We start from the raw sequence: 24,041 nt of genomic DNA, 5'->3' as shown, positions 1-24,041 counted from the left end.
AGGATTGCATCAGATGGACACACACAGGTCCTGTGTGCCTCCCGCTCTGCTCCCGCCGGCTTCTCCCCGGACCCCGTAAATCCCACTGGAAAGACGGAGTCAGGCTGCCTGTGAGCTCCTGAGCGTGCCACGGCCCCGTGGGGGCCGAGACGGGGCACCCGGCTGCTCGCGGACGGCCCGGCGAGGGCAGGACCAGGCCTGAGGAATGGGCGCGGCCTGGCCGGGACGAGCCGGCGGAGGGCGGCTGGAGTGCTGTCCGCCGGGGCGTTCTCCTGCCCACACGTCTGACTCGCTCAGGAAAGACTGACAGGGTGTTTGTGTGCAAGCCGGGCCCCTGCTCTCCCCAAGAGCACGAGCTTCTCGCTTGTTTCTAGAAGCTTCCGTCACCTCTCTTCTGAGGACTGTGGCCCCTCTTCCCCTTCACCCCAGATTTACAGAGGAGGTCATGTTCTAAAACTGTGCTAGAGCAATAAAAAAATAACCACTAGAGGGTGGGAGGAGGGAAAGCAGGAGAGAGAGAGAGAGAGAGAGAGAGAGAGAGAGAGAGAGAGAGAGAGAGAGAGGAGAACGAGGCAGACACTAGCTCTCCCTGCTGGAATAATAGGCTTGAAATATGAGGAAGTTGACCAAGGGCCCAGGCCATCCACAAACAGATTAATTCTCCACCCCCTTCACACACACACACACACACACACACACACACACACACACACACCCAGCCTCCTCCAGAGCCAGCTCTGCTCCTTCACGCTCCCCATCGGCCTGGAAACACGAGGGCACAGCCACCTGCCGCCCCGGGCCTGGCGTCATTCTGTGTGTTGACTTGAGGACTCACATGTTTTAAAACCCTTCCTTCGGGCTTCGGCCCTGGTGTGCTGCCGTCTTTGGGGTTTGCTAACATGAAGACTGCCGTCTGGCCTTGTTGTTTCGCGAACAATTCTGAGAGAGAGGACCACCCCCGGCGCCATCCTGAATGCACAGCGTTGGTTCTCAGGGGGGAGGGGAGCTGCCCCTCCCCCCTGCCCCCCGGACAGGGACAGTGTCTGGGATGTGGGCTGTCACAATTCTGGGAGCGGGGGCACGGCTGGCGTCAGGTGGGCAAAGGCCAAGGGCACTGCCAGGCATCCCACAGGCGGGCTCAGGACCGCCTTCACAGCCCACACAGACGGTCTGGCCCCACACAGGGCCACTCCTGAGAAACTCTGGCACAGGGGCCCTTCCTGGCACCCAGGCCCCCCGCAGCCCCCACAGCAGCCCTGGGTGAGAGGATGCAGAGGGGGCCAGGAAGGGCAGGCGAAGCCGGACCTGAAACCGGAAGGCATCGTTCTAGCAGGATGGGTTTTATAGACAAAGCTTTGCCGTTCCTGGTGAAATGTCAGCCTGGGGAACGGAGTCGCTAAATCCAGGTCCGGCAGCCACGAGCGAAGGGGTGCTGCTCCTTCTTCCGCGTCCCGCACGGAAACGGAGGACAGTTCCTGAGCGGAGGGGCTGGGGGTTAAGAAATAAAAGAAAGAAAGAGACAAGAGGCAGACATAGATCCAAAAGCTGGGAGCCGGGTGGAGGCTGTCACTCTGGTGGAGGGACAGTCAAGACCCACCACAGACAGCACAGCGCATGTGTGATTTCCAGAGGGGGTTAAGGTCCAAGGAGTTTTGGGTGTGCCCAGGTCCTAGTCATTCCTGCATTCCTGGGATTTAGCATATTAAGACCTGGGTAAGTCAAGGTCCTATTCGTTCCTCATTCCAAGCACCTGGATAAAGATAAGAGATCGGTACTGATAACCGTCTCCCACATTTGGGAGGCTGTTTCTGGGAGGCTGTTTCTGGCCATGCCAGTCACCTCAGACTCAGCTGACATTAATTTAAGGGTCATCCATGTGCCTTCCCAAGGTGCCCTCTACAGCCACGGGTGGTAACAAACCCGTGGCACCTGACGCCACCAGGTGAGACCGGCTGGACGCTGTCTGAGAGCGTGGGCCGCGTCTGAGGCCGCATGGGGAGGACGGTGGTGCTGGGCTGCTCCACTCACTCCGATGGCATGCATGCATTGACTCACAGGAGTCGCCCATTTTGAGCTGCTTGAGGCCTAACAAAATGGCAATGTCCCATGATTCAGCCTAAACGCTGTGCCTAATGCATTGTAATGTTATTACACACTAGTATTGTCACGATACTGTATCATATTAACCGTGACATCGTCTATTGATATGAATTCATTAACGCATCCATTATATTTCTAATTATTATGTAGTGTTACATTGTGTTACCAGTTATAATTATATTAATGTCAGAGACTAAACTTACTTTAATATGGGTGCATTAGCATATTGACTATCTAGAAGACGGGCCAACTTTTTTTCTGTAAAGAGCCGGAAACTAAATATTTTAGTATTTCAGGTCCCTGCGGCCTAAGTCATGACCCTCAGCTCTGCAGAGGTCGCTCGACAGCAGGCAGAGACAGCACATAAAGGAATGAGGCTGATGCCAATAAAACTCTATGCACTGACCCTGAAATTTGAATCTCTCATAAATTTCATTACAGGAAACAGTCTTCTTTTGATGTTTTTTCCAACCACTTAAAAATATAATAACACTCCTCTTAGCTTGCAGGACAGGAGAATGACATTGCCGGGTTTGACCCTGGGCTGCAGCTTGCCAGCCCCGGGATTATGCCAGTTATTACTACATCTGTACTGTACACATCCTGAATGATGTCTATACTCTACATGTTATATTATATCTCTATTGTTATACTACTTGATAGCATATTATATTGACATACCCTGTTTCCCCGAAAATAAGACAGTGTCTTATATTAATTTTTTCTCCCAAAGTTGCGCTAGGTCTTATTTTCAGGGGATGTCTTATCTTTCCATGCACTAGGTCTTATTTTTGGAGGATGTCTTATTTTTGGGGAAACACAGTATTATATTACTTGGCAGCATATATCCTCATCTTTTACTATTTATTATCATAATAGAGGCCCAGTGCACGAAATTCGTGCACGCGGGAAAGGGGTCCTTCAGCCATGCTTGCACCCTCTCGCAGTCTGAGAGCCCTTGGGGGATGTCTGACTGACGGCTTAGGCTTGTGGGAAGTAGGCCTAAGCCGTCCGTCAGACATCCTTAGCGCTGCCGCAGCGGTGGAAGAGGCTCCTGCCATTGCCGCTGAGCTAACCAGTTGTGAGCCTGGCTTCTGGCTGAGCAGCACTCCCCGCTGTGGGAGCACACTGACCACCAGGGGGCAGCTCCTGCATTGAACATCTGCCCCCTGGTGGTCATTGTGCATCATAGCAACTGGTCATAACGCCTTTTGGTCGATTTGCATATTAGCCTTTTATTATATAAGACTATCTCCCAGGGCAGCAGCATTCTGGGTACTCTCCTAGCTTCCTGGGCAGCAGCATTCTGGGTAGTCTCCCAGCTGCCTGAGCAGCAGCATTCTGGGTTATCCTCTGACTTCCCGGGCAGTGGCATTCTGGGAGGTCCCCCACCTCCCTGGACAGCGGCATTCTGGGTAGTCCCCCATCCGTGGGCAGCGGCATTCTGGGTAATGGTCTTGCGGGTGGGCTGGCAGCCAGGGCAGGGTCCCCTGAGCTCCCCTCTCACCATGCCATGCTTTCCCGTCCGCAGCGGCCCCGGAGCTGACGGCCTTCGGCGACCCACGCCAGTTCCCGGCGCTGCCCTCCATCTCGGACCCGCGCATGCACTACCCGGGCGCCTTCACCTACTCGCCGACGCCCGTCACCTCGGGCATCGGCATCGGCATGTCGGCCATGGGCTCGGCCTCGCGCTACCACACGTACCTGCCGCCGCCCTACCCCGGCTCCTCGCAGGCGCAGGGCGGCCCGTTCCCCGCCGGCTCGCCGTCCTACCACCTGTACTACGGCGCCTCGGCCGGCTCCTACCAGTTCTCCGTGGTGGGCGAGCGCTCGCCGCCCCGCATCCTGCCGCCCTGCACCAACGCGTCCACGGGCGCCGCGCTGCTCAACCCCAGCCTGCCCACGCCCAGCGACGCGGGCGAGGCCGAGGGCAGCCACAGCAGCTCGCCCACCGTGCCCGCCGCGCGCCTGGAGGAGGCCGTGTGGCGGCCCTACTGAGCCGGCGGGACGCGCCCCTGGCACCAGCTGGGACGGCCGGGCCCCCAAGCCCCGGCACCAGCTGGGCCGGCCAGGACCCTGCGCTTCTGGCACCAGCTGGACCGGCCAGGGCCGCTGTCGCACCATCAGAGCCCGCCGTCTGCAGAGCGTGACCGGCCGGCCACGCGGGCCCTGGGAGGCACACAGGAAGATTCCAGAGGAAAACTGTGAATGCTTCTGAATTAGCAATGCTGTGAATAAAAGAAAGATTTTATACCCTGACTTCACTTTTTAACCAAGTTGTTTATTCCAAAGAGGACGGAATTCTGGTTCAGGGTTGGGGGACACGACTCCTGCTATCTGGCATCGAGTTTGTATTTTCACCTTCTTTTCCAGCACCTTATAAATTGCAAAATGCGTGTTTGCATTTGGGGTGGTTTTATTTTTATATATATCTATATAAATTGGAGCTTGCTTCTTTCTTACTATGACAATTGAAAAAAAAAATATGATTCCTTTTCTTGTAAGGTTTATTTAACTTTTCTTTTGGACTTTTGTGTAGTTGTGGTTTGTTTTTTCTTAAAGAAACAGCCACAGCTTTGGGTCATTTTCAACTACTGTATTCCCACGCGGAATCCCTAGATATTTATGTATCTTGATGTGCAGACAGTTACTTATGTGTTGATACTTTTTTATTATTTAAATGTACTTATATTAAGAAGAAAAATATCAAGTACTACATTCTCTCCTTTATTTTTAAATAGTAGCCAAAGTTAAATGTGTCACATGGAAGAAGGCTGGGAAAAAAGGATGGGTAATGTGATCACGCGGTTACCTACATATTGTTTACATTAAACTTCCTTTCATGTTAATCAGACAAGCTGGTGGCTGATGCAGCCATGTTCTGATAGCCTTTTCAGATCCCGAGGGTCAGTCCCAGGGCCGGAGGCAGCCCCCGCCGAGGCTCTGCGATCCAACTCCAGCCCCGGATGCAGAGGCCACGCCTGGCCGCAGAGGGCTCAGTGGAAGCTGGCGAGGACTCGCTACTGGCCAGGGATCAGCGCACTGCTGCCTCTCGGGAGTTTCAGAACAAACCCAAAGCCAGCCACGTGGAGGAGCAGCAGCTGTGAATTCAGGGGCTCCTCCAGGGCTGGGTTCTGGGGGAGGAAGGAGATCTTCCGAATCCAGAATGCAGTGGCGTTTAGCTTTAAGAAAATGCTCCTCTCTTGCAGTGCCTGCTCCTTTACGCAGAATGAGATGTGTGGCTGTCCCCTGAGGCTGGGGCAGAGGGGACTGGGCTGGTGTTTTTGCCCACGGAGGGTCTCGGCCAGGATGGGCCCAGCAGCAGGCCTGCGGGAGCCAGGCCCCCCTCTGCCTCTGGGGTCCCCTGGGGCAGCACCAGGCCCCCCTGCGCAGGACCCCACCCCGTGCTGCTCACTCACCACCCACCTTCCTGTCGCTGTCCCCAGGCTGAGACCCTCCCCTCGGGGGACCTGCGCGTCATGTGACCAGAAAGACGCGTGTCACCACGGCTGCCCATGGCGACAGGCAAGCATAGCCAAGGTCCCTGTACCCGGGTGGCACTGTTGTAACTGGAGGATTTGGCCAGAGCGCATGGATACTGCAGCTCCTATAGACTGACCGCTGGCTTCCGCCTGTGTGCGCTCAGAGTGACCGGGGCCATGCAATGTACCCCTCCAGCCCGCGGGCACAGCTTCAGGTCCGCCCGCAGGAGCGTGTGAGAGCAGGACTTGAGAACGGAGGTTTTTATTCTCTACATGTCAGGGTTCGCGTTAGGAAGATCTTCGGCTGCAGGCAGCAGAGACAGCTGGGTTTATTTAAGACAACTTGTTTTTTGAGTTTTCCTCTCTGTCCAGGGGTGGGGGACGTGGGTTTACAGTTGTGAGTGTGCAGAACACAGAGTTTATTCTTGTATTGTTATTTATTCATTATTGTATTATTTGCCGCGCGCGCGCTGTGCCCCCGACTGTTGCCCGCCCTGGATATGCTGTTTTACGCAAGCGCAGTAGCACTTTGGTGAGAGGGGAGGGAGGCAGGGTGTCATGTGAGGTCAAGGTTACCTAGGAAAGAGCTGCGGCAGAGCTCGGGGAGACCCAGGCCAGGGCCATTCTCATCTTAGACATAGTTCTCCCTCTGGCATTCATTTTCCTGTTTTAGTCTACATTGCTCTTTTATTTTCTTTCCTTTCCTTTTCTTTTCGGCAGGAAAACTACCTGTCAGTGGATTTAAAATATTCATTTCTGAAAAGAGCCTTTAGCGGCTAAGTGAGCCCGTTTACCCCATGTTGAATTTAAATGTCCTTTCTGGCACCTGCCAGGACCACATCTACCTGACAAGATGCTGGGGGAATGAAGGGGAAAAAATGGTGGTTGTTCAGTTCTGGTTTCTGAAGATGTTCCTCCTGTCCTCACGGGAATCAGGTGACCTGTTGCGTGAACCTTCCATCTGGGGTCACGCGTGAGCAGGGCTGCTCACTGTCCTGTAGGCCAGCAGGCAGGCCATCCAGAGGCCCTTTCCAGCATAGTCAGTGTTTGTTTTGGAAAAAGAGAATCCGAGGCCAGCTGCTTGGGAGATAGAGCCACACCCACTGCCTCTCCCTGAGGCCTGCCCTCGCTGCCTCCCATGCATTAGGTGGCCCTCTCACCGGGGAGGCCAGCCGCCAGTAATGGCAAAGCCGGTGCCTCCGGAGCCTTGGTGCCGGAGAAGAGAAGTGAGAGAAGCCATCTCTACATTTACATTTCTCTCCCTCCCTGCCCCTTTAGCATCTTCCACTTCTCTCTCAACATATCCCCCTTCTTTAGTTTGGGAAATAGCACACAGGCCACCCCAATACCGAAAGTCTAAACTGGAGGAGCCGCTCCCCTGCGCCCCGTTGAGGAGCCGCTCGTCGGCGTCTTCCTGCTGGGATGCTGCCCGTGGCACAGGCCGCAGCCCCTCGGTCTGCCCGCCGCCCCCGCGCAGCCGGGCAGGGCCTGCCAGGCCAGTCACAGGCAGCGCTGAGGCTCCCGGTCTGTGCCCGGCAGAACGGCTCTCGCTGGGCGGGAAGCGGGTGGTTTCACTGCATGCCCTGCAGTTTCCTCGGCAGGTTTCCATCCTTCCCTGTGTCCTCGGGACGTCCCGCCCCGCTGGTCCGCGGTTTCGGTGGCTCTTCTTCTCGGGGTGACATGTTGGGGTCTGTTACACACCGAACGGCACTCTCACCCTGGTCTCCGAGACAGTTCTGACGTCTGAACAAAATGCCTTTGTGTTTGGGGCAGCGCACACGGCCGGGGGTTTTCTGCTTGTCTCCGGCATTACCCCCTTCGCCAGGTCAGGGTCGAGGGGGCTGGCCACCCGGGCTTCTTTCCCTCCGAGGAGGGTTGCATCAACAACGTTCATTGTATTTATGTCTGTAAATAGGTTTTAAGCTTCCTTATGAAATACTGTTAATACGATAACGTTTTCCAATTCTGTGTGTGCTTCTGAGGACGTTCCCTTATGTTTGCTCAATATACTGTAGACAAAAGTGCTTCTCTCTCCTTTGTTTATTTTAGACTTTAAGACAAACTGCTTTTTATCCACTTTTATAAAGAGCTAATCGCATGGTTCCAATTTTTTTTTTTTAAGTTCACTTTTGTTTGAAGGAAATGAATGTGCAGAAAAAAGAAAAAAGAAAGAACCGCGGGTTCTGTGTGCTGCGTGGATGTGTAACCGTCACGGGAAATAAACTTTCAACCCCAGCGGCGGCGGCGGCTCTTGAAACAGCGGCCCCGCAGGCGTCCTCGGCGGCGGCCGCTCTGCGGGCGGGTTCCGGGCTGGGGGCTCCTTCTCTCTGGCTCACAGACACCCCGTCCCGAGGGGCATGAGGCCTGAGGGGCCGGGAGGCTTCACCCAGGCCCTCTCCACGGAGTTGCCAGCGGCACAGGAGGGCGGGCCAGGGGCCTGGCTCCCACACTATCAGAGTGGCCCCTTCCATCCGCCAGAGCAGCCCTAGACCCAGCCCTGGTGCCCAGCCTCGTACCCAGCCCTCGTGTCCAGCCCTGGTACCCAGCCTCATACCCAGCCTTCGTGCCCAGCCTCATGCCCAACCCTTGTGTCCAGCCTCATGCCCAACCCTTGTGTCCAGCCTCATGCCCAGCCCTCGTCCCCAGCCCTCATGCCCAGCCCTCGTGTCCAGCCTCATGCCCAGCCCTCGTGCCCAGTCTTGTGCCCAGCTTCATGCCCAGCCTCATGCCCAACCCTCGTGTCCAGCCTCATGCCCAGCCCTTGTGCCCAGCCCTCATGCCCAGCTTCATGCCCAGCCTGATGCCCAGCACTCGTGCCCAGCTATGCAGGGTGTCCCAGTGTCTGGACTGCACTACCCAGGAACCTCGGAGCCTCCCTCTGTCCCAGGTCCTCTGAGCCCTGTGACCACAGTTAGAGCGGGCAAGCAGTGTGGCCAGTGCCTGTGCCCTATCCCCTCAGCCCCATCTTTCTCTGCTGTGCGGGGCTGGGCCAAAGGAAGCCACGCAGCACTCAGCCCCGGGCCTGGGGCAGCCCTCCCACTGATGGAGGGGGTGGGGGTTCAGGAAGTCCTTCCCTCCCCTCCGCCTGCAAATGACATCAGTGTTTCCGCCCCCAGACCTGTGCCTCCCGCGTCACCGCTCAGCCAAGAACCGCGGTCTGACGCTCCTCCCCAGTCCGTGTCCCCTTCGCCTCGTGGCCTTAAACGTGGCCACAGAGAATGCCGGGAACGGAAATGAGCAGGAAGAGGAGAAACTGGCGACGTGGAAGTGATAGCTGATGAGAGAGGTGGGAAGCGGGGGGAGGACCAGTCACCTGGGTCAGGAAGGAGGCCAGGGGAGGGGAACAGCCGAGAGTGTGACCCCAGGGGTCAGACTGCCCCAGGGCGGGGAGGGGGGGTCCCCCAGATTTGTCACACGAGGGAACAAGGGGAACTAGTGCCCTCCTTCTTCTCAACTGGGAAGTGAGACAGTTTCCAGTGACGGCACCTGGATGAGTTCACGCGTGTCAGACACGTTAGAGCTTGGCACATGACACATGCTCAGTGCATGCCAAATGCACACGGTGGGGCCACACGTCGAAAATGGAAACCCTGCCACATGCTCTCACATACATGTGGAATCTAATGAACAGAATAACGTCACAAAGTAGAAACAGACTCACAGAGAGCAGACGGGCAGTGGGCAGAGGGGAGGGAGTTTGGGGCTGGGTGAAAAAGGTGGAGGGATTAAGCAAAACGACCACATAGATATCCTATCTAATAAGGAGGGAATATGCTCATTGACTGCCCTGCCCTCAAAGATGGCGGCGCCCACAGCCACAGAGGGTGGCACCCAGTCCCCTCAGCCCTGCTGGAGCGGCAGGCAGGCAGCAAGTCCTCATGCCTGCCTCTGGAGTCCCCCAGTCCCCTCAGCCCCCCAGCCGCCCAGGGCTGGCCCGAGGTGCAGGCAAGCCTCGAATGGCGGCTGCCCAGCTGCCCAGGGCCGCCCGAGGCTCAGGTAACCAGGGCTGGCTGAGGCTTGCGCTGCCAGCAGTGGCAGCAGCAGAGGTGTGATGAGCATCCCCTTCCCTTGATCACCAGGGCCCCTCCCACCCCTGAGAGCTCCCAGACTGTGAGGGTGGCAGGCCAGGCTGAGGGACCCCCTCCAGTGCATGAATGTCATTCACCAGGCCTCTAGTTATATATATAACAACACATAGACCCAGACAGCAGTGTGGTAGCAGCCAGAGAGGAGGGGGAGGGGAGCGAGCATGGGACGGGGTACAGGAGGACGAAGAGAGACTTTGCTGGGGCGATGGGTGCCCGAGGCAGAGTGCAGCTGAGGTGTCGTTGGGATGTGCTCTTGAAACCTCTATGGTTTTATTAGCCAGTGTCACCCCAATAAACGCAATAAAATAAACGCCCAACAAAAAGCTGAAACGCTCCACCCCTCCCACCCACGCCGGGCTGGGCCGTCCGCTGTTCTGTGCCCGCCTTCCCGGCTTTCCGCACCCACAATGCACCGCTCCATACGTGCTTTCCCCGCATCCAGGCAAAGACAGCGGTTCCACTCCCCATCGGCACGTGGACCTCCCTCAGCCGCACACGGCGGTGCCACCCCGACTGCCACACGCCGCCTGGCGCCCTGCACAGCCAGCCCGCTGAGCCCTCAGTGCCCGCGGGCCCCGGGGGAGTGTGTGCACTCAGAGGGACTGCCATTCAGAAGGACATGGCGTGCTGCCGATCACTCCTTCGGGGGTCATGGAGGTGGGTCTCTGGGGTGGGGACCTCGTGCTGCTGGAGGAGGCAGCCTGGGGCTCGCCAGGAGGAGTGGAGCCAGGTGGCCGCCGTCTCGGGCGGTGTGTGAGCCAGGCCGCGGAGCAGAGAGGTTCCAGCACCTTCCGAGGGCTCCCGGGCTGCAGAGGGGGAGCCGGCCTGCGGGGAACCCCAGCGTGGTGAGTGCCACTGCAGGCCGGGCTCCGGGGTAACGAGAGAACCACGGTTCAGGGAGAAGGGCTCCGCCAGCTGCCGGCCCCGGGGAGGAGCGGGGAGCTGGCCCGGACGCTGCCTCCATCACCCTCTGTCCGGAAGCCCAGAGCGGCACCATCACTGCCCCGAGGAGCTGTCCGAACCCCGGCCGGCCGCCTGAGCAGCCCCTCTGGAGAAGCGGGAGGGACGGCCGGTGAGCGTCCGGGGTAAGTAGGGCAGGTGGGGACTGAAGGGCTTCGGGCACACGGTCGCTCACTTTGGCTCCATAGACTTCACTCTGGCCCAGGTCCCCGTGGCGTCCGTGAACAGGCCGGTCCCAGGACAGACGGCACCTGTGGTCGCCGTCGAGCAGGAGGAGGATCCCTGGCAGCCGCTGGAACCGCTGCAGGCCCCGCCCTCCTGGCCTGAGAGCCTCACGCACCACGGACGCCGCTTCTTCCCAAGACCCGGCCCCTCGGGTCAGAGAGGGACAGACACCCACGTGCTGCTGAGGGGGACGGAGCCCATGGCGGGGGGGTCACAGTTACCCACTTCCATTAAGCATCTCTCACCACAGCCCTGACCACGTCCCTGCGCTGTGTGTGAGCCTCTGGCCGCTCCCCGGGACAGAGACAAGCAGGCACCCAGCGATGACTCCGGAGGGTCACCGGTCAGGATCAGGAAGGGGGACAAGCCCGACCGCGTGGCTCAGCGGGTGAGCATCGACCTAGGAGCCAGGAGGTCCAGGTTCGATTCCCGGGCAGGGCACAGGCCCAGGTTGCAGGCTCGATCCCCAGTATGGGGCGTTCAAGAGGCAGCCGATCCATGATTCTCTCATCGTTGATGTTTCTCTCTCTCCCTCTCCCTTCCTCTCTGACCTCAATAAAATATATACTTTTAAAAGGAAGGGGGGCAGGCCTGTGGTGGCAGGGAGGGGGAGGAGACAGGTGCCCCCCCTGCACCAGAGTGACGTAAGGCGGCAGCAACCACAGCATTCCCTCAGAAGCACACTGGGCGTCCACCGTCTCTCTCCTCTTTCACAAATCCGTGTCTGCAGGATGGGCTCAGGCCCCACGGGAAAAGCAGGGCCTGAGCCAGAGTCCCGCTCCTGGGTTCTGAGGGGAAAGGAAGTGGGCTTCCCACAGTGAAGTCTGTAAAAAGTGTGATGGACTCGGCCTCCTCCCGGGGGGAAGGGCTGCAGTCCTGAGCCTCCGCCGGGCCCCTCCCGGCATTTGCATACGGGACCATCGCTCAGCAGGTGCTCTGCCCTGTTTATGAGCCCCGTAAAGATCAAAGCCATTCTCGGCTCTCGGCCTTGTCACTTTAAGACATGCTGTACTGTGCCATTTAGTTCTTTTATCCTTTTTTATTGACTTTATTGAAGCGACACTAATGAAATTATACAGGTTTCAGGTGCGCAATTCTCTAACCCGTCATTGTCCATGGCGAGGTGGGTTCATCACCCCACGTCATGTCTCCTCCCATCACAGTTACCCCTCTGTACCCCCCTTCCCCCCCACCCCACCCCCAGTCCCTCTGGGGGGAGGATTTTTGCTCCGTCCGTTCACCTGTTCGCCCAGCTCCCAAGCCCCGCCCCGCTGACAGCTGCAGCCTGTTCCCCATGAGTCTGTTTCTTCTCGTTGTGCTGTCAGTTTATTTTGCTCATTCGATTCTACGTACGTGTGACATCCTATCGCGCTTGTCTTTCTCGGACTGGCTCACTGCACGTAGCACGATGTTCGCTGGATCCACCCACGCTGTGGCAAAAGGTAAGATTTCCTAGTTTTTATGGCCCAGTCGTATGCCAGCGTGTAAAATGCACCACAGCGTTTTTGTCCACTCATCTGCTGATGGGCGCCTGGGCTGCTTCCAAATGTTGGCTATCCTATCTAATAAAGAGGGAACGTGCAAATGGACCATCACTCCGGCACAAAGATGGCGGCACCCACAGCGAAGGGGGGGTGGGTGTCCATAGCACAAGATGGCTGCGCCCACAGCCGAGGCCGAGTTCCCATAACGAGCCTTAACGAGCAAACAGCAGGGACCTGAGGCTGCACCCACCCCGCCCCCGCCCCTGTGGGGCTTGACAGGGGACCTCAGGCCGTGCCCCCCACCCAGCAGGGTTTGATGGGATGCCGGAAGCCAGTGCCAGCGTGTCATTATTATAAGAGTTTTATCAAAAGGTTGATGAAACTTGGGTCTCAACAAGAGCTGAGTCATATATGTTATCACCTGTTGGAGTGGCTAAAGGGCACTTCCTCCAAACCTGAATAGGATGCCCTGAACTATTCTACTTGTTATTGCCTCCTGTTGGCCAAACACTGAAACAGCTGCAGGCTATTCCCCAATCTGACACTGCTTCTATACGAAACCCTCCCCTTTGAAGTGTATTATCTCCACCTTGCCTTAAGACAAATTGTGTAAATAAAAAGCAAGGGGTCCTGAGACAAGGAGAATCTTTAGCTCCTTTAGCTGAAGCTCCTCTGACCAACAATGCCTTTCAAAACTATCTTTCATCCTTGGACTCCTCCTTAATCTACCCACAGCCTTTCTTCAGAACGCTGAACCCTTTGTAATGCTGAAACAAGAACCCTGGTAATGGGGAACCTCAGACCACTCCCCCCGCCCAGTAGGACTTGATGGTGGACCTCAGGCCATGCCTCCCACCCAGCAGGGCTTGAAGGAAGACCTCAGGTGCCTGGGAAGTGTGAGGCTGGAGGGTAAAGAAATGAAGTGCCAGAAGCTTTGAGTTCAAGCGATGTGTTTTCTGAAAGCAGAAACACAATGTAGGCTTCTCCGGAGTTGGTTTTCAGAAGTATGCCCGGCGGCCCAGCCTGGCGTTAGGAGTAATGCATTTGGAACGTGAAAAGCAGATTTTGAAAGATCTCTGCCTGCAGTGGAGCTATGTAATACAGTCAACATCCACCACCACATGGAACAACAAAGGAATTGTCAAAGCCCACACGCATGTGTGTGTGTGTGTGTGTGTGTGTGTGTGTGTGTGTGTTTGAAGATATATCAAACCAAGGCAGCAGATACCTAAGAAGCCAATGTCCTAGAATGAAAGGGAAGAAGAAAAGATGGGAAAAGGGAAGTGAGTCTGACACTGGCACTGATGCTGCTTTTCCCCTCCAGGTATTTTTTGTTTCTTAAGAATTCTGAGAAGCTACAATACTCCTGTTGGTCTTACAAAGCACAGGGACAGAGTCAGGGTGAAGGGCCCTTTGAGGGAGAGAGGTGCAGCAGGCGCTGACAAGTGGCCCAGGATTCCAGCTGAGGTGTGCAAAGAGCTGCACTTGGATTACAGCCTCTCAAATCCTGAGGCCCAGACTCTAATCACCTCCATACCTGCCTGGATTAACGTAAACTTCTCTGAAGTCTACTGCCTCCCAAAGCATCCAGAGCCTCAAGTGATCGCAACAACTTTTACACAAATCCTCGGTGTTCAATTCAAACTCACTGATGCACCAAAATGCTTGAACAAATAACTGACAACCAACAGAAAGCGCAGATAAAGGGACAGCCCACAGAAATTATGGGAGATGGACTTGAACTATATCTACACTAATAAAAGAGAAATATGCAAATTGGCTGTACCTCTCAACACCACCAGCCAATCAGGATTGAGTATGCAAATTAACCCAACAAAGACAGAGGGTTAATTTTCATACACAGGTGTGGAGCAGCTGGGGGTGGGGTAGGAACATCTGCCGCATTTCCATGGCAACACAGCAGATGTTCCTGCCCTGCGGCCACTTACACGCACGCTGGCACCAAGTGGCCTGCGTCCCTGGAATAGGCATCCTCAGGAGCCAGGCTGCCCCGAACCCATAGGCCTGCACAGAGGCCCAGAACAGAGGGGGTCCAAGAACAACCACCCCCCAAGCCACTCCTGGCCTACACACATGCAGGCACAGAGCAGCCAGGGGTGGGGTGGGAATGTCACCCACAGTGAACGAGCAAAGAGCAGGGCCCTGCTTGTTCCTATCCCCAGCAGCTAAGGGCAAGCAGGCCCCCACAGACAACAGACAGCAGGGCCTGCGGTGGTGTCAAGCAGGCCTGTCCACTGAGGGCAGAAAATCACGGGGAGCAGGCCTAAGCCGTCAGTAGGACATCCCCTGAGGGCTCTCAGATTAGAGAAAGTTCAGATCGGGCTGAGAGACCCTCCCCCCCTCCCCTCAGCCCCTGTGCATGGATTTCTAATCTAATTAATAAATTTCTAATCTAATTAACCGGGCCCCTAATCTAATTAATAAATGCAAGAAATGTGTACGGCTATATATAGACCCTCAGCTAGCAACTTGAAAGCATACAAAGAAAAGAGAAAAGGCCACAATTTAAACATACTTGAACTGGAATTAAGTGCTGAACTGATAAATGTAACCATAAATGAGAGGCAGCTGAAGAGAGGATTCGGGAATTAAGATACGGATCAAAACAAATAGCCAGGCTGAAATGCACGTTCTTAGATTAAAAGCACACATGGTAGATAAAAACAGCCAGCATCACTGGATCCCCAAACCTGAAAAGAACATGGGAGAAAAGAGAAACAAACCAGTCACAGGCACAGAACAGAGATCACAGAATAAAATACGATCAAACTGAATCCATCGATATAAAAAAAAAAAAAAAGATAACACACCAGGTCAAGAGTTGGGTTTGTTCCAAGGATTCACTGACTGGGTTAACCATTCAATCATCCATAGTTAACCCATCAATTAGAACAGTGTAAACTGTGGTCTGGTCATACAATAGGATACTGTGCAGTCATGAAAATTCATAAAGGACTGCTTCAGCAACAGATCTTTCTCACCAACATGAGGTTAAGAAGCTACACAAACAAACAACACACACTGCATGATTCCGTGTACAGAGTTCTGAACAGGAAACAAGGGTCGAAGGGTTTATAGGCAGGGCTAGTGGTTACCTTGAGGACCGACCGACGGGCTGAGGGGCTTCCTGGGCCCTGATAACACTCTGCCTCAGGGTTCTTGCCCACCACGCTGTGCCACCCGTTGTGATTGGTGCGTTTTCAGGTGCCCATATACACTTCAGTATAAAAACCAAATAGACCCGAAACCGGTTTGGCTCAGTGGATAGAGTGTCGGCCTGCAGACTGAAAGGTCCCAGGTTCAATTCCGGTCAAGGGCATGTACCTTGGTTGCGGGCACATCCCCAGTGGGGAGTGTGCAAGAGGCAGCTGATCGATGTCTCTCTCTCATTGATGTTTCTAACTCTCTATCCCTCAATCTTCCTCTCTGTAAAAAATCAATAAAAAATTTTTTAAAAAGAACCCCCCCCCCAAAAAAAAAAAAACAACAAAAAAAACTAAACAGATTTGAGTGTTGGAACCAAGCGCTGACATTGAGACACCCGAGACCCAGTCAACCGAGGTATGGCAGATCCAAACGGCGTAACACTTTACAGTTCAGAAAGGAGGCCAGTGCCTCTCTCCGCGTCTGTCCCCGATGTGGGTGGGTGTGTAGGTGGATATGGTGGCTGTCTGCAGCACACAGATAAAGACACTGAAATATTGATACGTTTGGTGACTCATCCAAGATGGTATCGTTCCTGCCCCCTGCCAAGCAATCTAAAAACAGCAGAGCCAGCCATGGTTACTGGACCGCTGGCCGCACGTTCCCGCTGGAGTCGAATTCAGCCAAGCTCGCTCTCTCTCCCTCTCTCTCCCTCTCTCTCCCTCTCTCTCCCTCTCTCTCTCTCTCTCTCCCTCTCTCTCTCTCTCTCTCTCCCTCTCCCTCTCTCTCTCTCCCTCTCCCTCTCTCTCTCTCTCTCTCTCTCCTCTCTCTCTCTCTCTCTCTCTCTCTCTCTCTCTCTCTCTCTCTCTCACACACACACACACACACACACACACACACATCCGCCTCAGTGGCTCTCTCTGCCTCCGCCCAGCCCGCTCTCAGAAAAGCCCAGCACGGCGGTGGGCGTGCCGGTGTGAGCACGAAGGCCTGTGTTGTTGGTTTTCCAGCTGGGATGAGCATTTCAAGTTTCCCTGGACCACCAGACGCCGGCTCTTGTCGGGACGCCTCTCCTCCGTCCCCCTGGGACGCGGTGGCCGCCAGCTGCCCTGGCCTGAAGGGAGGGGGTGAGCCCTCGCCCTGCCCTCTGGATCCAGGCATGGAGGGCAGCCATGGACTCGCACCTCAATGCCCCGGGGACCATGGTGGGGACCTCGGCTGCTCTGGTACCTCAGCGGGGTCCCAGCCTCATCCCAACCGCAGGACGCCCACCGATGGTCCCGGGGCACAAAGAAACATCGGCTGCAGGGCGAGGACACGGACATGCACCAAAGGACCAGAGAGGGCATCCCCGCGCCCGGCCCTGGGCAGGACCCAGCCAGCTCCTCGAGCCGGGTTCCGTGGCAGAGGCAGGGGGGCCGTGCCACCAGAACCACAGGACATGCCATACAGCGCAGCCACGGAGCAGCAGTGGCTGCCTCCCACCATCCAGACGTGCTCCCTGTGGTGTCCGCGACATCTGAGCCACGTGGGCACATCCACCAGCAGAACCCGGGTGGGTAGCTGCCACCTGTGGGGCAGAGCGAGCGATCGGATCAGCGTCTCGGAGGAGCAGGTGGCCGGTGGGAACCGGGTGGAGGGGTGAGGTCGGAGGTCCCGGGTGTGGAGATGAGCTGAGCAGCCCTGGGTCGTCTCCTCCTCCGTTACAGGGTCAGCGCCATGGCTACGAGGAGGTCTGCGTCTCCGGCCCACGGAGAGGGGGGCGCGGACCTGGCCGTGCCCGCCCCGCCTGCGCGGTGTGGGTCTCGTCTGCCGACGGGCATATGACTTCGGGCAGTGCCCGCCCTCTGTGGTTTCAGTGCTTCCTGAAGAGAGGACTCTGCCGGCTTCAGCAAATGTTCGTTGGGAGGGGATTCTCTTCGGGACCCAGTCCTGTGTGAGACCCACGTCTGCCCCCAGGGCCTCCCGGAGTGGTGGGGAGCGGGCAGGACCAGGGCAGGGCGGCAAGGTGGCGGGGACCGTGCCAGAGGTGTCTGCCGGAAGCTCGGGCCCAGCGGAGGGCTGACCCCCACCTCGGGGTGCTCTGCGGGGTGCCCGGGGCCGCTGTGACGCGGTGGGTCTCCCCGGAGGACCAGCTCTGAGGAAATGGGCCTCGGCGAGGCAGGCTGACCTTCCTCCTGGCTGCCCTGAGCCCAGGCTGCCTGCAGCTGTGTGCCCGTGGGAAACTGTGCCATCTTCCACCTGCTCCTCACCCCCCCCCCCCCCCCGCCAGGCCAGCCCCTCTGCCCGAGGCCCTGCAGGGATCCAACCGGGGCCCGTGCCCACACAGCACCCTCCCCTCGCTTGCTCCCCACAGGACGGCTGCCCGGTGCCCATTTCCCAGTGCAGACGGGATCTCCGGCCCCAGGCCTCGGGGGCGGGGGGGGAGGGGGGGAGAGGGGGGCGTCCCAGCACAGCCAGGCCTGGCGTCCAGGCGCCTCCTCCCAGCCAGGCACCGAGCCCGGCGGGGATGGTCTGCCCACTTGTCTGCTTGACCAACAGGTCAGCCGTTCCGAATGTTGCCCCAGCCATCTGCAGCGAGATCTTCCCACGCCCCAGCAGCCCGCTGCTCCCCAGTCCCGTCCCAGGCCCCAGCCCACGCCCCTCCCGGCCCCGCGATGGGATTGGCGGAGCCACGGCTCCCAGGGTCGCCCCACTTGGCTCCGGCTAATGAGCGCCGTCTGGAGCCTGCGCGGGGCTGGCAAGCCGCAGCAAGACCCGCACACGGGGCTCAGTCCAAAGTATGTGCTGTGCCTTCCCCTCGCCGGGACCAGTCCCTGCCTGCTCCGGCTGATTGCACGTCTGAGCCGTGTTCCCAGTGCCAGCCGGAGCCGCTGCTGGTCACCGGGAGGGGAGGGGGTGGAAGCCCACGGCGATGACGGATCCGTGCTCGGCCTTGGTTACCGGCTGCGTGGGGAGCAGCCACGGGGCGCGGCCTGTCCGGGGCCTGCGGGCTCAGCGGGCGGGGGCACCGGGAGGCCCGTGTCAGCTGCTCTGCAGGCAGGAGCACGGCCTCTTGATGGCCCTCAGAGTCTTAGAAAGAGACCGAGGGGTCAGCTGGGCACGTGTCCCAACAGTACACAGGTCCCACCTGCACATGTGTCCCACCTGCACACGGGTCCCACCTGTACACAGGTCCCACCTGCACAGGGGCCCACCTGTACACAGCCCCGGCCCTCTGGCCAGCACCTGCCCCCTCACAGCCCAGGAGCGAGTGGCGGGAGACGAAGAGGAGCTGTGTGGACCCGGAAGACATCGCGCCCTTAGAGCTCAGCTGAGAGCCAGCCGGCAGCTCCTCCACGCGTGATCCCCCGTGACCACCCCACGCAGTCAGGAAGGCGGGCGGGGCTCCAGCCTCACCTCCAAACGGCCCTCGGGGCGCCTGTCTCTCCAGGAGCAGAAAGTGGGGGTCTCCCCCCAACTACCATGTCATGGGAGCTTACAGGCAGATCCTGGCCGCCAACACGTGCTGACACGGGAGGTAAAAGATCATATACACGTGTGTGCGTGTCCTCAGTGATTCTGACACTTAAATACATTTAAGCCCCGCTGGCGTGGCTCAGTGACTGAGCATCCACCTCGGAACCAGGAGGTTCGATTCCCGGTCAGGGCACAGACCTGGATTGCAGGCTCGAGCCCTAGTGTGGGGCGTGCAGGAGGCAGCCGGTCCATGATTCTCTCTCATCACGGATGCTTCTCTCTCTCCCTCTCTGAAATAAATAAAAACATCTTTTGAAAAAATAAAAACAAAAACACACTGGCCGGACTGTGTGCGTGTCCGTGGTGCAGACCCATGCGTGACCCCGCTTCCCTCTGCTCCCTGAGCTCCCCGGCCTTCCCACCCGGAGGACAGAGGCCGGAGGGGCGCAGGAGGAGGAGGCGGCTTTGAGGGGAGAGCAGGCACCGGTCCTGGCTCACAGCCCCCATTCCCTTCCTTCCCGCCCGCCCTTCCTCGTCCCACTGCCTCCGGGGCCCCCAGAGGCACAGCCGAGGCGACAGCGATGTGGAGGCTCCGAGAACGCAGCATGGAGTCCGCAGTCACATGTCTCCGTCGTGTCCCGTGCGGGCCACTGTCTCTTCTCCCCTGCGACCCACACCCCACAGGATGAGAGCTGCAGGCCGGGCACCATGGGCACCGGGCACGGCTGGCATCAGACACAGCGGGTACCGGGCACAGCTGGCACCGGGCACGGCTGGCATGGTGCTCAGAGCTGCCGCCCGGTTATGTGGCCTGACGGGGCCACCAAGCCACCAAGGCTCCTGGTCCCTTTGTCTCCTTCAAGTCACGTCTCCAAGGAGCCAGCACCCCCAGGGCCTCCGCCACCACACCCCCCACATCCCAGTGACTCGGAGCCTAAAAGAGGGACCCCGGAGTCCCCCTCTGCTGGGCTCCGTGGGCAGCCCGTGGCCTGCGGGGAAGGCAGCGTGGGCCAGTGGTTTCACCCGGGACCCACAGGGCTGGGTCACCGAGGTCGCCCGCGGGGACTGTGACTGCAATGATACTCAGAGCCCTGGTCCAGCCCCTCCGACCGGAAACAGCGGGACCGCCGTGCCCAGGGCTCCCTGGCTCCCAAGCCCGGACCCCATGGAGGAATCACAGGTCCGGTCAGGCTCACGGCTCCCCAAGACGGGCCATGGGGCTCGGCTTCCCTCCGGGACACGTGCTTTCCCAGAAGGCCGCCTCATCCCATAACCCGTCCCCTCCCAGGCGGTTCCCAGCAGCCCCAGCCCAGGGCGGCCAAAGGCCAGGCCCTGTGGTTGGCTGCCCTCTTGCGGCCGCTCTGAGCACAGCAGGCCAACGGGACACTCGCACTGCGCCCAGTAACAACGGGAGGGAAGCAGGTGCTGGGTGAGGGGTGCCTGCAGGCCCCCCACGTCTAAAGAGAGGAAAACATGAGCCCCGAGCATCATAAGTCCCCGCTTCTTAGCCCCGGACCAGCGGTGCTGATATTGAGGTCACAAGACCCGTGGCCAACACCTTCTGGGAGCTTCCATAGACAGGCGGCCCACCCACCGCTCTGCGCACACCCTGGACGAGAGGGAGGTCACCACCCTCGAGGTTTGTTTCTGTTGGGAGATCCGGAGCGGAAGGCTGTGAAGGAGTCGGGGGTGACGGGTCCCGGCGCCGGGCCAGTGGGATGGAGTGCCCGGGGACTCTGTGAGGCGGTGACACCTCCCGCCGCCCACGCCCAGGGCCGGCCGCCTCCGGACACGCAGGGGAGAGGATGTTGCTCCTACCCCCGCAGTCCCGTCCTGAGGGCTGCCCGGGCCTCCTCCCCTGCAAGCCGGCCAGGCCTGCGCCCCGAGGCGCCTGGGACCCCGTGGGCGTGGAGCTGTCGGTGCTCCTGATTGATGCTCGGCGCTGGCCCCGTCAGGGACTTCTGGCTCCAGACCAAAGTTTTAAATAAAGAAGCACACAAATTATATTTTATATCTTTTTAATTGGTTTCAGAGAGGAAGGGAGAGAGAGAGAGATAGAAGCATCAACGTTGAGGGAGAATCATGGATCCACTGCCTCCTGCACGCCCCCTACCTGATGGAGTCTGCAGTCCAGCCACGTGCTCTGACCGGGAACCGAACCCTGACCTTCTGGTTCATAAGTCGATGCTCAACCGTCGAGCCACACCAGCTGGGCACAAATACCTATTTAAAAGCCCACGACAGCCGGAGCCGGTGTGGCTCAGTGGGTAGAGCGTCGGCCTGCGGACTGAAGGGTCTCGGGTTCAATTCCGGTCAAGGGCATGTACCTTGGTTGCAGACACATCCCCAGTAGGGGGTGTGCAAGAGGCAGCAGATCGATGATTCTCTCTCATCGATGTTTCTAACTCTCTATCCCTCTCTCTTCCTCTCTGTAAAAAAATCAATAAAATATATATTTTTAAATAAATAAATAAAAGCACACACACACACACACACACACACACGTGTGTGCCCCACACTAAACTTCCTTCCAGTTTTAGATTCGTAGCATGTTCAACCTGGGCCGGCCTGGCATCATGGGAAGGGGCGGGCACAGACCTGCGGTGGCTCCCACGGGCAGGGAGAGGTCACAGTCAGCACTCTTTGGGAAAGTTGGGGTGCAGCCAGCAAAGGGAGCACCAGCCCAGCTCATGCCCCCCGGCCCACAGGAGAGGCCGGGGGCAGTCAGCACCAGTGTGGTGGGAGCAGGCCCGGCTGGCCAGGTCCCCCCCTCGGCCTCTTCCGAGCGCAGGGGAGGCGGAGGCTGACATTCACAGGTGTCTCGGGGATGACTGGGCGAGAGGAAGCCAGGCTGGAGCCAGGGTCCTGGTCCCCCATAACCGGTGTCCTATGAGGGGCGCCCGTGGAGTCACAGACACAGGAGAAGCGTGTGGAGAAGAGGCGGAGCTGGAGGCACGGGCCACAGCCCAGATCACCGGCAGCGGCTGCCCGCCCAGAGGCCGGGGGTCGGGGGCGTCTCCCCGGCAGCCTGGGGAGGAACCACGGACACCCGTCTCAGACTCTGGCCTCCGGGGCTGGGACAGGACCGATTTGTTGGCTGATGCCACCCAGTTGTGGCGCCTCGTCACTGCCCCCCATGGACAAAGGCAACCGGCCTTCCAGCTCCCCGGCTCCAGCGTGTCCCCTAACTCTGCCCCACCAATAGCCAAGGAGCGTCAGTGACGCCGAGGGAAGCCCCGGGCCGAGGCCGAGTGCCCACGAGCCCCGCCCTCTTCATCGCGTCTGCCGCCCAGGTGTGAGCGCCCTGCTCCCTCCGGGGGCTCAGGGCCCAGGGTGAGCACCCCGCTCCTCGGGGGGGGTCTCAGGGCCCAGGTGTGAGCCTCCCACTCCCTCCAGGGGGGTCTCAGGGCCCAGGTGTGAGCCCCCCGCTCCCTCCGGGGGCTCAGGGCCCAGGTGTGAGCCTGCTGCTCCCTCCGGGGTCTCAGGGCCCAGGTGTGAGCCCCCTGCTCCTCGGGGGGGGTCTCAGGGCCCAGGGTGAGCCCCCTGCTCCTCGGGGGGGTCTCAGGGCCCAGGGTGAGCCCCCTGCTCCTCGGGGGGGTCTCAGGGCCCAGGGTGAGCCCCCTGCTCCTCGGGGGGGTCTCAGGGCCCAGGTGTGAGCCCCCCGCTCCCTCCAGGGGGTCTCAGGGCCCAGGGTGAGCACCCCGCTCCCCCTGGAGGGGGTCTCAGGGCCCAGGTGTGAGCCCCCCGCTCCCTCCGGGGGGGGGTGGCGGTCTCAGGGCCCAGGGTGAGCACCCCGCTCCTCCGGGGGCGCCTCGTGGCTCACACTCAGAGCCGTGTCTCAGCCAAACACACGCATCAGGCTCGGCGCCGCTCTCGGTGTTACCGAACGCCGTGTCCTCTCAGCCTTCTCCTCACGTCTCAGCGGAGAATGCACGGCGAAAACAAACGAACGACACGGGTCCCCGTGAGCAGCTGTGTGACGGGTTAGTTTCCAGGCTGTGGCGCTGGTGCAGATCACGGTTAACACGGAGAAGTGCCGGGAGCTCTGGTTACAGAGGCAGCTGACCCAGCACCCGGTCCAAGGTGGCATCGAGAGCCCCTTACAGACCTGGCCCTCAGCAGGGTGAGGCGTGTGCTGGTGACCGTGTGCTGGTGGCCCGTGTGCTGGTGAGGCGTGTGCTGGTGACCCGTGTGCTGGTGGCCCTGGCAGACACGCCACTCTCCCGTGGACACGGCTCGCTGGGTCCCAGGCCGTGAGCCCCCAGCTGGCCCAGAGCTGGCGGGGCTCCCTCTTTAACGAGCGTCTGAGCGGAGCCACAGGCCGTCCGCGCCCGGGGGGGTGGGGTGCATGCACATGGCAGGGGGCGGGGCAGGTGACACCTAAGCCCTGGGCGGTCCGGTCCTCCCCGAGGCCTGAGCCGGCCCCAGCCCACACAGGGGAGGGCTGCAGGGACACGGGCGGTCCGGTCCTCCCCCTGAGGCATGAACCGGCCCCCAGCCCACACAGGCCAGGGCTGTGGGGACGCGGGCGGGGAGCCCCAGGACCAGAGAGCTCTGAGCCAGTGGTTTCCGCCTCCTCCCAGCTCGGCCGATCACCAGAACCGCCGCTGTCGCCCTGAGCTTCATCGCTCTGGCTTTCCCCTCCGGACCTCCGGATGGCATGACCAGGGGCAGAGCAGCGGTGAGAGCCGGGCTGGCCCACCAGCACTGACCAGGCGCAGCGTCGGGGCTGAGAGAGGGCCCTCGTTCGGGATCTGGGGCTCGACTCTGCACCCGGGCAGGGAGTTCTCCCGTGGCTGATGCTGGGGGGGGGGGGGGGGGGCCCCCCGCAGGTCTCTGAGGTGGGGGAGAGGATGCAGGGCTGGGGTGCAGGCACCTGGTCGGCCGGCTCCCCTGGGACCTGAGGCGAGGGCATCACCCAGGCCGAGCGGGGCCAGCGCAGCCCCTGGTCCCTGCCGGTCCCTGCGGGTCCCGGGCTCCACCGCTCTCCTCCCTGGACACCTGGCAGCCACCTCCCTGCCTGCTCGGCCGGCCTGTGGCCCTGGTCCTCCAGTTACCATCGGGCGTCACAGCGGCCC

At 59.3% G+C, this 24,041-nt stretch overlaps 2 protein-coding genes across 5 annotated transcripts in view; one reads left to right on the top strand and one right to left on the bottom strand.

Annotated features, from left to right (window-relative positions):
- RUNX1 (RUNX family transcription factor 1) overlaps positions 1–7,606 on the top strand; it is a 148,977-nt gene extending 141,371 nt beyond the window's left edge. For all 4 annotated transcript variants that reach the window (XM_084873663.1, XM_084873661.1, XM_084873662.1 and 1 more), the window contains one exon: positions 3,632–7,606. In XM_084873663.1, coding sequence (XP_084729789.1) covers positions 3,632–4,098 — 467 coding nt within the window. In that variant the 3' untranslated portion in view covers positions 4,099–7,606. The remainder of the gene's footprint in view (positions 1–3,631) is intronic.
- KCNE2 (potassium voltage-gated channel subfamily E regulatory subunit 2) overlaps positions 1–24,041 on the bottom strand; it is a 286,345-nt gene that overhangs the window by 127,340 nt on the left and 134,964 nt on the right. The window lies entirely within an intron of this gene.

Source organism: Pipistrellus hanaki, assembly GCF_964339955.1.
Source record: "Pipistrellus hanaki genome assembly, chromosome: 2".
Classification (NCBI taxonomy): Eukaryota; Metazoa; Chordata; class Mammalia; order Chiroptera; family Vespertilionidae; genus Pipistrellus; species Pipistrellus hanaki.
Note: the sequence above shows the minus strand (reverse complement) of the source record. Positions and strands in the feature narration are given on the sequence as shown.